We start from the raw sequence: 14,505 nt of genomic DNA on the forward strand, positions 1-14,505 counted from the left end.
TACCCCTCCCATCAGGGAAAAGATATAGGACAATCAGAACCCGCACAAACAGACTAAAGAACAGCTTTTCCCCCAGAGCTGTAGCCTGTGCCACCCCCCCAACACACAAATAGTTAACCCTTCCTCTCTTCTCCCTTCCTCATGTTTGCTGCTAATGCACAAAGACACTTATTGGACATTAATGTTTGCACTAAATTACCACATTGTAAATAGTGTTATATTTTATTATCTAGACACTCTATGGGACATTCATGTCTGCACTCAACTACTATACTGTAAATACTGTTACATTTCTATCCTTAAATTTATCTTGTCTATTATTATACTAAGTGCCTTTTTATTTTATTTTATACAGTAATTTTATACTTTTACTACATTTACTATGTTCTGTGTGCTGCTTTCTTGTTTTACTGCTGCTGGCCTCTGTGAGCTACCAAACAAATTTCGTTGTATAACTACAATGACAATAAAGTCTCTTTAGTTTACTTACTTTACTTCTTCGGACTCTTATTTTGAAATATCACCGTACCGGTCGTGTAGCGCCATCTTTATTTTTACTTACACGGTTCTCAACTGTCTGTTCTGGTCATTTATCGTGTTAGCTGTAATTTTATGATTGAATTCATGGCGAGTTCAGCAATTGCTGCGGCAGCTGCAGCTGCCAGAGATCCGGCCGTGGACCGCTCGTTACGCTCGGTTTTCGGTATGTATGAAGAGATTGGGTTAGTTTGTTTCTTGCATCTACTGTTCATAAGTTTCATTAGCTGCTAAGCTAAACCTCACTTACCTACAGCTGGCGACAACTAAAACTCTGGAATAAGATTGTAACACCTTATTTTACAGTGTATATTTGCTAAACTTCTACATTATTATTAAAAATCTTATTATTTTCCAATTTTACATACATGCTCACGTACACAATCAATAGGTGTAAAACTACTGCAGAAATGGATGGACTGATGCAGTGGAGTAAGTGGTAAAAAGTAGCATATCACCAATAAAACAACATGATGAGCTTCAAAACAGATGCTGCTACAGTAAACCAGTTTGCACCATGGTTCCTTATTTTCTTTATTGTTTGTATTTTGGTAACAGTGGGAAACATCCCATATGAGGCCACAGAGGAGCAGCTTAAAGACATCTTCTCAGAGGTTGGACTTGTTGTTAGTTTTAGGTATGCACAATAATGTACACAATAAATCAACATGCTTTGGTCACTTCAGAGTAAACCTGGTGTTGATCAAGAAAAAAATACTTCTTGCAGGTTGGTATATGACAGAGAAACAGGTAAGCCAAAGGGATATGGCTTTTGTGAGTACCAGGATCAGGAGACAGCGCTCAGTGCCATGCGCAACCTGAATGGCCGAGAGTTCAGCGGCAGAGCCCTCCGCGTTGATAACGCTGCTAGTGAGAAAAATAAAGAGGAGCTCAAAAGTAAGGTTTGAACTAAGTGTAATATTCTATCCAAATTTTTGATTTCTAAATCGTGTGTACTAGAAATGGCCGTTTTGTTTGACCTGCATGCTGGTTTCCACAGGTTTGGGGACTGGAGCTCCAGTTATTGAGTCTCCTTATGGAGACGGCTGCACATCAGAAGAAGCTCCAGAGTCCATCAGCAGGGCAGTAGCCAGCCTGCCTCCCGAGCAGATGTTTGAGCTAATGAAACAGATGAAGGTGAGGATAGGAAAGTGACCTGTTAAATTTAAGAGTTCAGCAAAAAAATCTAATTCATCATATGTGTTGTTCCAGATTCGTAAGACTTTTGTTCATTTTTGAAATACACATATTTTTGAATGAAACCTGAGAAAATTTTCTGTTCTTCTATTTAAAGTCCATTCATTCAAAACTTAAATATTGCAAAAACGTTTGTAGAAGACAACCCTTTTGTACCTGCAGATTAATGGTTATATGTGCATAAAACCTTAAATGACATATTTTTTCATTAAAAAAACAGTTGTTTTAATTCAGAAGACTTGGATCTAACTGCCTAGATTCATATGGATTAATTTGATGTTTTTATTCACTTTTGAAAGTTGTGGACTTTCAATGGAGCCACAGAAATCTCTCTGATTTTGGTAAAAACATCTTTATTTAGAAGATAATTAAAAGTAATACAGGTGTGAAATGATATGGAGAGTAAATGATGACATAATTTCTATTTTAGGCAGTTTATTCTTTTAATTGCTAGTAATCTTATTGTTTCCAATTATTAGATTTGAAAAAAATTGCCATTTCTATACATACTTTAATTTTTAAGTCATTGTTTGGTATATTTAGACAAGGAAAAAAATACATTTTTTTTTTAAACGGTGGTTTACTGAACAAACTATGGCTCTGTCTTTAAATAAATAAATAAAAGGTCTGTCATTGCTGCAACACTCGTACAGCAGTTTATAGTGCTGTTGTAAATGGGGGGAGATTTTTGAAGTGCTTCCACTTTCGGATGCAAAGTATTTTTGCAAAAAGTATCATTAATTGTTTATTTGAAGCCTTACGAATCTTAAAAATGTGGTTGTTGTTTGTACAGCTATGTGTGCAGAACAGTCCCCAGGAGGCCAGGAACATGCTCCTGCAGAACCCTCAGCTTGCTTATGCCCTGCTGCAGGCTCAGGTGGTCATGAGGATTGTGGACCCTGAAATCGCTCTGGTAAGATCATGGAATGCCTCTGAAGGAACACACTATAGAGAAATGGAAAGTGTCTTAGTACATGAATGGAAAACACTGAGAACATCCTATTAACCTCCTTAAATAAGCATTCTTGCAAATAACAAGGCTAATGACAGTAGTTTGTATCCACTTTTGGATATGTGGCATTTTAAGCCATATAAAGATCAAGAGAAAAATAATCTGTTATTCTCATAGAAAATGCTCCACCGTCCGGCTGCGGTTCAGCCCTTAAACCCAAGTCCTCAGCCTGGAGCGGTACCAGTACCTAACCAGCCCCTCCCTCAGCCCAATGTGCCTGTCTCTCAGCCTCAGCCAATGGTCAGTATTACAGCTTTTATCCTTTCTTGAGCACTTGTATCATGAGATGCATTAAATAGTAGTACTTGTTTGTTTTAATACACAACTGTTCAAAAGCTCATGTTTTTGAAAGAAGTCTCTTCTCACCAAGCATGCCTTTATTTGATCAAAAATACTGTAAAACAATAATGTTGTGAAATATTGCAATTAAAAACCTCTTTCTGTTTTAATATTTAAGATGTAATTTATTCATGTGAACTTTCAGCATCATTACTCCATTCTTCAGTGTCACATGATCCATCATTCATTCTAATATGCTGATTTGCTGCTCAAGAAACATTACTTATTATCAATGTTGAAAAGATTTGTGCTGCTTAATATTTTTGTGGAAATCATTTTTTATTTCATTCCATTTTTTGGTTAAAAAGAGCATTTATTTCACACGTGAAATGAAAATCTTTTTTACTTTATAAATATCTTTACTATAATGTTTGAACAATGCAACACGTCATTACTAAAGTATTAATTTCTTTAAACAAAGTATTATTGATCTCAAGCGTTTGATTGGTAGGGTGTTTTAGTCTTTTTGTGCTTTAAAAATATTCACAATCTTTCACAGATTGTGTCTTGTGTCTGAGTTGGGTTCATGGACAGTCAAGTCGTTCTGCTTATTCATGGTGCTAATGAGTAATCTTCTGTTGATCTTCTGACTCACAGCCAGGTATGCATGTGAACGGAGCCCCTCAGATGATGCAGCCTCCACAAATGGGAGGTGGAGTACCTGGACCAATGCCAGGACAGGGACCCATGGGACCAGCTGGTAAGCTTGGTTGTCCTAGGATTACGTTGGTGCTTATTTATGTATGTGTATAGTTATAGTGGTTTACCTTTGGTCTCTCCTTTTACAGGTGGGATGCAGCCTCAGATAGGGATCCCTCCGGGAGGCCCTGTGCCCATGGATAGAGGACCAGGTATTCAATTTAGCCATTCAGCATTCTTTGTGTATGGTTATATACTTGATATTGCTGTGACTGTTGTTTATATTGTGTCATACACATTTGTTTCCCGTTACACGCATTTGATTTTTCAGCAAATGTTTAAGTATTTGCTCAGTATTTAGACGTAGTATCGTTGTTTTATATCATTTAGGGCATTCACAGTCATTGTGAGAAAATTATGAAATCACTACATGGTTTCTGTCCACAAGTGAGCAGTATTGTCCAACAAGTCTGCTGCACTAACATAGGCTCTTATGTAGTGATTTTGTTTTCATTCAAGGTGCTTTTTTATTTGCATTTTCTCAAACATTTGGTTTAGTCAGTGATACTTAACCGTAAACATTTAGATGGCATATAATTGTATATAAACTAAAATTTTTGGACTCATTTTTGTGTGTGCACTACTGATAAAGTTTGTTGGCCAGACTCAGTAACTTTTTTTTTAATATTTAAACTTTATATTACACTCCTTTAGCAAGGATGCATTAAATCAATCAAAAGTGACAGTAAAAGATGCTGTCGTCTGGAATAATGTTTTTTTTTTTTTTTTTAAGTGTAAAAGTTCACAATATTACTGTTTTGGTGAGCATAAAAGACTTTTTCAAAAACGTTAAAAAATCTTGCCGACCCCAAACATTTTTATATATAATTTTATATATTGGTATATTGCATTATAGGACACTTTGATTCCTAGATATTTGTATCTGCATTATCCAATTAAAAACCTATATCGACCACTACTAACCCATGTCCATTAACATCAGTACAAGCATTCCTGGGTAATATCAGTAAGTGCTACCATGCGCTGTCTCAGTTCTTTCTCCTGTTCTCTTCACTTAATGCTGACCCAGGAACCCTTCAGGACTCTCCTGTGGGAGCAGCTGGGCAGGCTGCTATCGAACGGCCTCAAGGTATCATGGGTATAACTCTGGTCTGCTCTGAACAGGCCTGTCAGTAGTCTCACCTGCTCATTGTTTTACCCCTACATGCACCTTTTGTGGTGTACTTTTTAATCTCTGTCTACCCATCATATTTGAACCATTTGACAGCAGTACATGGAACATCCATCGCGTCAAAGAGAGAGTGTGCAAAATACCACGTAAATGTCTAGAGAGAAAAGTGAACTTGTTCAAACCGTTGACCCCAAAAACATTGTAAAAGGCACAGGTGACAGCACTAATCACTGATTGTCACATGGTCATGAATAATGTTGAAACATAGGCGTGTTCTGCTGTATTGTGTTGCTGAAACCAAAGTGCTTGAGGAGTAAAGACAACACATTGTAAACAGTTTTAACCTTTTATTGAAACATTTCCAAACCCTGAACAATGAAGTCTTGTTGCTTAATGGAATGTGCCAATGTAGCCAAATAGAGCCGAGTATTGATGAGTTTCACTTTGTAAAGATGTTGAAATCCTCTTTGTTATCAATGTCACTGTGACAGGTGAAACAATATCCTTTTGTTCGTGAAGTGGAAACTTTTTGTTTCCTTCAGTCTAATTTCCTGGACGCTTCAGGAATTGTCTTGGTTTATCATAACGGTGTCATACCTGCGAAACGTGCTTGACAATACAACCTCGTTATTCATGTTCTTTGATTGAATAAAAGGACATGTCCAAGTTTTGAAATGTTTATGTAATGCACTTTGACACTAGTTTCTTTCATCTTTTTGATTCTATAACCAGTTATTTTTTTGAGTTTTGTCAAAGTGACAAAGCGTGCACATTTTTCAAAACCAGTTTTCATGTAAATGTGCTTTCTTTTCACAGTGCCGATAGTAGACCCACGTGCTCCAATGCGAGGGGCCCCTCAAGGCCCTCCAGGGATCCCACCCAGAGGCCTGCTTGGTGATGGTCCGAACGACCCGCGAGGTGGATCATTGGTCAATGTCACTGGAGAAATGGTGGAGCCAGGGTAATGTATACTAACATTGTTGCAGTGACATGATCACAGCTGATAATCGAAAAATATTCACAATAGTTTCATTAGTTTTGTCAGAAAGCTTACATTGACTAATCATTTCCTTAGGCAAATGTGATTAACCCTATAAAGATGTCAAAATGTCTGAATAAATGTTTAAGTTTTTGTCTGTATAAAAGTCTTAAGTTTTTTTTTTATAAATTGTCGGTAATTTCTTTAAAATGGTTTTTGAAAGTAGTCTCGTCACCAAGGCTATATCAAAGATGCAGTGAAACTGTAATATTGTGAAATAGTACAATATAAAATAAATGTTCTATTATAGTTAATTGTATATAATACTTTTATAAAAATAATTGTTTTAAAATGTAATTTATTCCTGTGAAGGCAACGCTGTATTTTCAGCAGCCATTACTCTAGTCTTCATTGTCACGTAATCCTTCATAAATCATTCTAATATGATGATTTAGTGCTCAAGAAACATTATTATTATCAGTGTTGAAAATAGTTGTTCTGCTTAAATTGAGGAAATTGTGGTACTTTTTATTTTAGGATTATTTGATGACAAATTGTACAGTATTTATTTGAAATAGAAATCTTTTGTAACATTATAAATGTTTTACTGTCAATTTTGATCAATTTAATTTATCCTTGCTGAATGAAAGTGTTCATTTGTTACCAAAAAAAAAAATCTTAGCCCAAACTTTTGAATGGTATTGTACATCACCATTGATTTTTCTTTTTTTAGTTTATAACAAAAACGTTTTAGTTTTGTTGTTGTTCACTTACAGGCATGGTTACATCGGAGGCCCTCCACAACATCAGGGCCCGCCCATGCATATGGCGCCCCCAGACATGCGTGGCCCTCATGACATGAGAGGAGGACCCATGATGGGAGAACCTAGAGGTCCTATGATGGAGCAGCGTGGTCCACCCATGGAGGCAAGAGGTATTAAAGATGTGGTTTCACTTTATTGGTTAACTTGGCTTGGTTATCTGTATGGACCCTTTTCACAGACTGTGATGATGCGTTTCAGTGTCAATTGAATCGTAAAAAAATAAAAAATAAATTCAAAAAGTAGCTTCTCATTCACTGCAATTGAAGCTTACGCAACTTTGAAGTTTGAGAAACCCGGAGATGTGAAAAGGGTTCAATACTGGTTTCACTCCTTTCTGAAGTAACACTCTGTTTGAAGGATTTTCTTACGGATAAGATTTAAAACATTTTTCTTCCTCAAGGTCGTGATCCAAGAGCTGTTGATGCTCGGGGTCCGATATCTGGCCAGAGGGTTCCTGTGGCTGGTGGAATGCAGGGTCCTCCCCCCCACGGCATGGGACAAAGTGCACCACCAGCAGCGAGACCAGTAAGATTTCCAGACTCCTGTCATTTTGCCTGTTAATGTCTAGGACCCCGAAATTTGATCATCCCTTTGTAAAGAGACCCCATTTCTGAAATATAAATATAAAGTTTTACTAAACAGGGCAAATTAGCACGAAAGCGCAATTCCAAAACTAAACAGCACCGATGGGCGTGGAAATTTCTGCAGGTGATTTACTAACAATGCGCAAATTAAAGAACACAGATGCATGTCATTTGCATATCGACCAATGCAATATACCAAACGCAGCACAAATTAGCGTAGGCGCAAATAAAGAAGCCCACAGTGCGTTGAAAAGAACTGGAGGCCAAAAAATGCTAGAAGTTTTGATAGACCTGGTATTACGTGACTCCTTCGTTGAGGGTTCAAAGTGGTCCTTTACTTCCTGAAGCAAATTAAAAAATATCATGGTTGGCAAACGATATGTTCAGATAATGTGTTCCTCTGGCATTCAAAATAAATTAATACATGTGGAAAAAAAAATCCTCTCCCTTCTACCACGTGCTCTCTGTTCTCTGCGGTGCCTCTCCTAGCAACAATAATTGCAGCCATTTCAAGCGCAAAATAGTTCAAGACATGCTTTTTTAACGTTAAATAAAATGCCAGTAATTCGACAAGCGCAAACGTTAGTAAAACACGCTGCGTGATTCATTTGAATACTCTCTTCCCATAACTTTTGCGTCTGAAAGGGAAACTCCTACAAATGCATATTCAATAAGGTCTGGTGCAAAAATAAAGGGATCCACGCCTTTTCAGTGCTAATTCTTCACTGCACATCTTTAGTAAAAGCTGACTACAATTTTAACACCAAAAGACGGTTTGCACTGGCGCAAGCTGTTAGTAAAACTGGCCCTATGTAGCTTGCAGTATTTAATTTAAATGTCTGCATCTTTTAATCCCATTTGTCTTTTAACAGGGTCCTACATCAGATGTGTCATCACAAGACCATGAGAAAGTGAGTGTCTTTTTTCCCTACACACTTTTGGATGGCATGGTCGTCCTTATGTTTTCACTGAAACTAAATCTTCCAGTGACAGCTATTTATCATTACATTTACATTCCTAAAAGTTTACTAAAAAGTAATTGTAACCATATATATATATATATATATATATATATATATTGTTAAAGGACATATCAGATTTGCATCGCTGCATTCTGTTTCAGTATCCAGATTTTCCAGAATTACTAGTTAACTTTTTGACATGTCGATTTAAATGGTTGCTTCCGTCTCATAGATAATAATCTATATGCTGTTTTTCCACATTCCCAGGCTGCCTTGATTATGCAGGTCCTGCAGCTGACCCCAGAACAGATTGCCATGCTGCCTCCAGAACAGAGACAGAGTATCCTGATACTGAAAGAACAGATTCAGAAGACAGCCGGCACACCCTGAAGACTCATCGTGTGACGCGAGTTCTTTTCTTTCCATCCATCCTAAAACAGCCTATTATGATAATTACAGACTCTGTGACAAAGCAGAACATGGATTTTCTTAAGTAACGGGGATTAATTTGGGTTAGTGCAAGTCTGAAAATCTGACTCTACAACTTTATTGCAGGAACATACGCATCCGATCAGACAACCATTCCCTGGCTGCTTTTGTATTGGTCTGCACCCACATCTGTAACTTTGTTGTTTTTGTTTTATAGTGGTATTTTCTTATTTCAAGTGAGATCAGTTGTATATGAATAGTAATAGTTCACAATTTATTGCTCATGAAAAAATAAACAACTTGGTTTTGAAATAAACATCTGTAAATTTTTTCAATGCAGAATTTAATTCCTGACTTCATTATTTATAAATACAGTTTATAAAAGACAATATATAATGTAGATTAACAATTTATATCTTGGATGATAAAGTTGGTTTGATTTGTTTAAAGGTTACAAAACAAGTGACTAACCATGTGTGACATGATAGGTCGGATAATATGTGTGTTTTAAAGGTCTCTTCCCTTGTCACCTTTAACAAGGAGATGAAATTCCACAATCCTTTTGAGTAACTTCTTTGTTATTTTAGAGCTGTGCACTTGTTTACACAAGGAGGCACTCATAAAAACACAATACATTCTGGCGTTTGTCTGATTTCCTTGATTCTTGGTGATTCATTTTCTAACCAGGAACTTGGAAAGCCAAACATTGAAGGAAAAAAAAAAAAACCAGGACCTTTGACTCACACACGGAATTAGTCCCTTCCAGCAATTTGTTCACTTTCCAGGATGAAGGGTGTCATTTTTTTCTCATTGTAACAATAATGCAGAATCATTTAGATGGAAGGATTTGAGAAATGGCAAATCATGATACTGCTGAAGTGCAGTCCCTAGTGCACAGATCCTTCAAGAGAATTAAGAGAAAAATTTCCTCAGAAGTTCTCTTTGTTGAAGTAAAACTTGGTTTTCCGTGGATCCACGTCAGAGTATTTCACACATTTCTTCTCCAAGTCCTTCGCTAAGGCTTGTGGGCCACACAAGAAAGTTCCAACCACAGACCTGTACATATTTAAAGTGTAGTATTTAGTTTAGTGTTGGGTATTTTTGAGAGTCACTTGTGAATCGATAACATCACGAAAAATTCTTGAAACTTACGATGGGTTCTCTTGCCTAACTTGTTCAAATTCTTTATCCCAGTTCGGTCGGCCATAATGAGTCTTTTGCTTTAGACCGGTGATGATATCTGTATCTTTATCGAAATGCACCATTGCATGGTTTACCTGTAAACGCAAGATTAGATGTTCTGTGATTAATTCATTACTCATATTTCAGTTTAGGTCAACCTGCATTCTAGGTCACAGTGGGTTTATTGCACGTACATGACTCTGGTCCCATCCGGTGAGGTAGAGTTTATACGTGAGAAAGTCCCTCATTCCTCGTTCCTCCATTTCTTTCTCAAGAACCTGTAGGAGATCTGCAAACCACTCAAAGGCGTATGTTTCTCTACACAGCCAATAGAAGTAAATCTAAACACAAAACTCAGAAATTAATAGGAAACTGAGTTTCTAGGAATCCTGGACTTTATCTAGGACATGAAGGCAACCTTTGTAATATAGAAATGACTACAAAAGTGATTGTGCTCGACCTTTGCACCCAACTTCCTTATTTTTGTCCAAAATGATCTTACCCTCTTTGTTTGTAGTTTGGGGTCAGAGTCTTTAAACTTGTACCAGATGGACTTCAGGATAGAGGCGAATGGGGTCACTCCAATCCCAGCACCCACCAACATGCTGACCTCATAATCAAATACATCCTCACTCGCAGTTCCAAACGGGCCATCCACGGCCATCCTGAAGCAAAAAAATAAAGATTTTCGTAATATATTACTGCTCCTGTGTGTAATTTTCCATATTTTGAAATATATTTTCCATAAATTGAAATTAAGAACTGCAACTTGAAGAATACATGAATATTTAATGCCATACACATGAAAAAATAAAGGTTCTTTATTGGCATCTATGGTTCCATTAAGAACTTTTAAAATCCACAGAACCTTTCCACTAGACAAAAGGCTCTTTATAGTGGAAAAGGTTCTTCAGATTATTAAAATGTTCGTCATATAAAGAAAAAATGGTTATTCTAAGAACACACTTTTAAAAAGGGGTTGCAGCAATGCCATAAAAGAACTTTTAAATGTACAGTACTTAAAAGAGTAATGTTTTCTTAGTTTGAAAAACATTTTTATCATAAAGAACCTTTTGTGAAATCAAGAGATTCCATGGATGTAAAAGGTTCTTCATGGAACCGTAAATGCCAATAAAGAACTTGCATTTCACTGAAAGGTTCTTTGGGAAACCCAAATAGTTATTCTATGGAACTGCTGTGAAACCTCCTTTCTGAACCTTTGTTTTTAGAGAATAAGTAAAATGGCAAAAAGTACATACATAGGTCCTTGCCCACCCTCTGGTAAGTTTTCGGCCATCTTGATGAGCTTTTCAGTCCAGTCTCCAACTGAGCGGATGTGCACACTAAAGAAGTCCTCTTCTGGGGCTGAGGTCATGGTAAATGGATGCCACTCAAGCTGAGAGATGGCTGGACAATTGAGGAACACATACTGACCGACTTCCATCTTGAATCCAGGCTTCACCAGCTGTAATTCCAACACCTTGGATGGGCGGATTACAATCTAAAATGCAAAAATGGAAACAGTTTGTCATTACATCATTACAGAACCAACTGTACTGGCTACAGATGAACAATATAGTCCATGAAGACTCACCTTCTTATAACTGACAGGCTGCATGTAGCGAATGAAACGAAGCAGCCGCTCACATAGATAAATTATCATTGGTCCAATTACCCACATCCAGGTCTGCAACACAGGATTCAGCAAATTGAAATCAGTAAGCACTCAAATAAATCTATAATAGGCTTGTCTAATTGTAAATGTGACCACTTTTACCTGAGGAAACCCTCCTGCAAACTGCGGAATTGGACATTCAGGAATTTTCCCCCAGTTCTCTGGCTGATCTTCACAGAAGGAATTATTGTGAGGGGGATCGGTTACTTGCTGACTTCGCACAATGCGTCTGGACAGAAACCAAAAAGCATGTTTTAACTACTCTTAATTACTACAAATCATTTTTTTTTTTAATTGGGCTTACCCAGTTAATAGATCTTACCCTGCACCGTGGAAAACTAAGCCAGCAAAGAAAACGATGAAAAGGTGATGAGTGTACCAAAAGACCTCAAAATAGCTTCTGCGAATGACTTCCATTGATGAAGTGATCATGAGGATGAGGGCAAGAGTTATGACGACTCCTGTGAGACCCGCAATAGTGGTGAATACGAGAAGTGTTGGAGTCTGGAGTACAAGGAAACAAGATTATAACAGGCATATCATACCACATAAGCAATACAGTATGGACCTCAATTGTAAACTACCATCAAAAATGTTGTAAAAATAATAATACTGTGAAATATTTCAGTAAAAATGCTTTCTGTTTAATATATTAGGAAAAGTAATTGCAAAGCTGAATTAAGTCCAGTCTTCAGTGTCACACGATCCTTCAGAAATCATTCTAATATGCCGATTTATTACATTTGAAAATGGTTTTAACTGCTTAATATTTTTGTAGAAACACAATACTGTTTACAGGATACTTTGAAGAATAGAGGGTTCAAAAGGTTGCATTTATCTAAAATACAAATCTTTTGTAACATTACACGCATCTTTAATGTTTCTTTTGATCAATTTAATAAAACCTTACAGAATAAAAGTAATGTAACAACACTCACTGATAGGAAAAATGTGAAAATAAAAACCATTAAAAGTTCAGTGACTCACCGTTGAATTGGAGCGAATGGGATTTAGGTACGTGGTATTTAATTCACGGGAGTCATCAAGCATGGAGAGATTACCGGCGAGAGGCCCATATCGACCTTGGAAACTGTTTGTGTACCACTCCGCATTAAGCAAATGAGCAACAGTGTGAACCGCTGCATTAAAGAAAGATTTCATATGGTCAAAATCAGATATCATGTTGACAAAAAAATATGTAAGAACACATTCTAATTCTAATCATTGTTTACTTGCAGATATATTCTATAACTTTGGGGTCAATCCAGGAATGTTTAGCAAATCATTCGTCAGAAATGTATGATTTATATATTCATGCAGATGCCCTTGAGTACCTTCAGGTTGAAGACTCTTGTTCTAACTCATTCTTTTTTTAGCTTTTCTCTTTTCTCTCACAACTATGCGTTCTGATTCTTAAAAAAATAAAAACTTGGTCAATGTTTATCCAGATTTAGCCAGTAAGAATAACACTATCTGCAATGCTAGGGTTATCAGAGATAAAATACTTCACCTATCGCTCAAACAGCGAATGAGTAAGCTTGCTTAAGTATCCTATTGCATCATGGAATGCCAATGTTAATGTCCACAATAGCTATATGGGCCCTTTCCTGTAAAACGTACCGTATCATCAGTTGTAAGCCTATCCTACTTTGATATGCACAACAACTTCCTGTTCAATTTTTGAAAAACATGTTGTTTACCTGTCATTAGGGCAATCATGTAAGCAACCAACTTGTGGAAAGTCAGATTTTTGTCCAGCTGTTTCCTCATTGTTCGGCCACAGCACTGAAACATGGACAGGAGAGCAAATTTATACAAAGGTTCACATATACTCTCTCAGACACAAAGGTGCAAGTGTGCAGCAACTCACTATAAAGGAGCCACGGAGCAGAGAGAGCAGGTTTCGACACACTGGCAACAGTATCAGCATGCAGTTAAAGTTGAGTACAGCAGCTGGAGCTCTAGCCCAAGGTAATGCAGACTGAAAGATACAGTATTACATTCACTTTCACTACATTTACTCTGCTTTCTCTCGTTCTACAACATGAAAACTAACTTTGCATGTCATAAAATAAAACATCTCCTTCATTAGGGTCCTCTTTTGTCTTAGACAATGCTTTGCAAAATGCTAACATATTTTTTATTTCATAACTTACCCCTAAGAGTTCACGAGTGTACTCAAATTGTGGTCCCTGATCATAGAATAAGTAGAAGTAGACAAACAGAAAGATATTGATGCCCATCCACACCACCTACAAATACAGAGACACATCAGTATAAGAAAAATGACAAATATGACTTATTTTAACTCAAGTTTTATAGCAAACTGTATTAGCTCATTTGAATGAGCGTAAATGGACATCAAAATAATGTCTCTTACCAAGATGAAGGCGCTGAGCCCGTGATTGATAATCCAGTTGCCCATCTTCACTCTCTATGCATGAAGTGATGAACACTCCTCGCTTTATTTCTCACCTGTCTTTGTTCGTGACCCGCCCTCTCCTGTCATCAGTGGCGTAACTTTGCTTTGAAAAGTGGTGGGGACACCGCACAACTCGTTTTGCTATTTGTTTATTTAATAACCGAATTTACTTGGGGACTGAGTTCAGAGTTGGAAATGCACTTAATTTTCACTTTGACGTACACATGCATCACATTCACAAATATGTCTATAAACATCCGAATAAGCAAAACGTAACATTCACGTGAATGTTACGTTTTGCTTATCACAACACATCTAGGGTAGCTAATATCAATACGCAAGATAAATATGATGAACTTACCATTTCATGGTCAGCTCAGCTGCAGCGTATTCATTAATTGCACAATTGTGTGTGTGTGTGTGTGTGTGTGTGTGTATTACGATTCATTCTACTTTGAATTACTTGCATATTTTCTCTTAATACCAGCCGGACAACTTGCTAAAAGCAGGTGTGATCGATGCAAGCGTTGAA

General features: G+C 37.1%; 2 protein-coding genes across 4 annotated transcripts; one reads left to right on the forward strand and one right to left on the reverse strand.

Annotated features, from left to right (window-relative positions):
* Positions 1-540: 540 nt before the first annotated feature.
* On the forward strand, positions 541-9,039 carry LOC306853112 (cleavage stimulation factor subunit 2-like). 2 transcript variants are annotated; one of them, XM_079390302.1, is made up of 13 exons: positions 541-703; positions 1,096-1,174; positions 1,265-1,434; positions 1,538-1,674; positions 2,528-2,647; positions 2,864-2,986; positions 3,683-3,785; positions 3,874-3,936; positions 5,733-5,877; positions 6,672-6,829; positions 7,120-7,244; positions 8,176-8,214; positions 8,533-9,039. In XM_079390302.1, exons 1-13 carry the CDS (start codon positions 613-615, stop codon positions 8,653-8,655), a joined length of 1,476 nt encoding a protein of 491 aa, XP_079246428.1. In that variant the 5' UTR covers positions 541-612; the 3' UTR covers positions 8,656-9,039. The 2 variants fall into 2 exon arrangements, with proteins under 2 accessions (XP_079246428.1, XP_079246429.1); XM_079390303.1 differs by having other exon boundaries at positions 557-703; positions 1,096-1,151; positions 8,533-9,034.
* Positions 8,949-14,486, reverse strand: LOC306853111 (NADPH oxidase 2-like). 2 transcript variants are annotated; one of them, XM_079390301.1, is made up of 14 exons: positions 14,335-14,486; positions 13,932-14,076; positions 13,708-13,803; positions 13,422-13,532; positions 13,252-13,336; positions 12,539-12,690; positions 11,874-12,055; positions 11,654-11,780; positions 11,471-11,563; positions 11,136-11,377; positions 10,379-10,541; positions 10,071-10,217; positions 9,847-9,971; positions 8,949-9,750 (listed from the first exon to the last, which is right to left on the reverse strand). In XM_079390301.1, the coding sequence occupies exons 2-14, from the start codon at positions 13,974-13,976 to the stop codon at positions 9,624-9,626; spliced, it is 1,695 nt and encodes a 564-aa protein (XP_079246427.1). In that variant the 5' UTR covers positions 13,977-14,076; positions 14,335-14,486; the 3' UTR covers positions 8,949-9,623. The 2 variants fall into 2 exon arrangements, with proteins under 2 accessions (XP_079246427.1, XP_079246426.1); XM_079390300.1 differs by lacking the exon at positions 14,335-14,486 and having other exon boundaries at positions 13,932-14,173.
* Positions 14,487-14,505: the final 19 nt, after the last annotated feature.

This window comes from Barbus barbus (genome assembly GCF_936440315.1).
Source record: "Barbus barbus genome assembly, chromosome: 33".
NCBI lineage: Eukaryota > Metazoa > Chordata > Actinopteri > Cypriniformes > Cyprinidae > Barbus > Barbus barbus.

What these genes read in the sequence shown, in the direction of transcription:
- LOC306853112 (XM_079390302.1), top strand. Translation starts at nt 613, where the DNA reads ATGATTGAATTCATGGCGAGTTCAGCAATTGCTGCGGCAGCTGCAGCT. An exon ending in GGACTTGTTGTTAGTTTTAG is followed by an intron (nt 1,175 to 1,264) that starts GTATGCACAATA and finishes TACTTCTTGCAG; the next exon opens with GTTGGTATATGACAGAGAAA. An exon ending in CATCACAAGACCATGAGAAA is followed by an intron (nt 8,215 to 8,532) that starts GTGAGTGTCTTT and finishes CCACATTCCCAG; the next exon opens with GCTGCCTTGATTATGCAGGT.
- LOC306853111 (XM_079390301.1), bottom strand. Translation starts at nt 13,976, where the DNA reads ATGGGCAACTGGATTATCAATCACGGGCTCAGCGCCTTCATCTTG. An exon ending in GGCTCAGCGCCTTCATCTTG is followed by an intron (nt 13,804 to 13,931) that starts GTAAGAGACATT and finishes CTGTATTTGTAG; the next exon opens with GTGGTGTGGATGGGCATCAA. An exon ending in ACACTCGTGAACTCTTAGGG is followed by an intron (nt 13,533 to 13,707) that starts GTAAGTTATGAA and finishes TGTATCTTTCAG; the next exon opens with TCTGCATTACCTTGGGCTAG.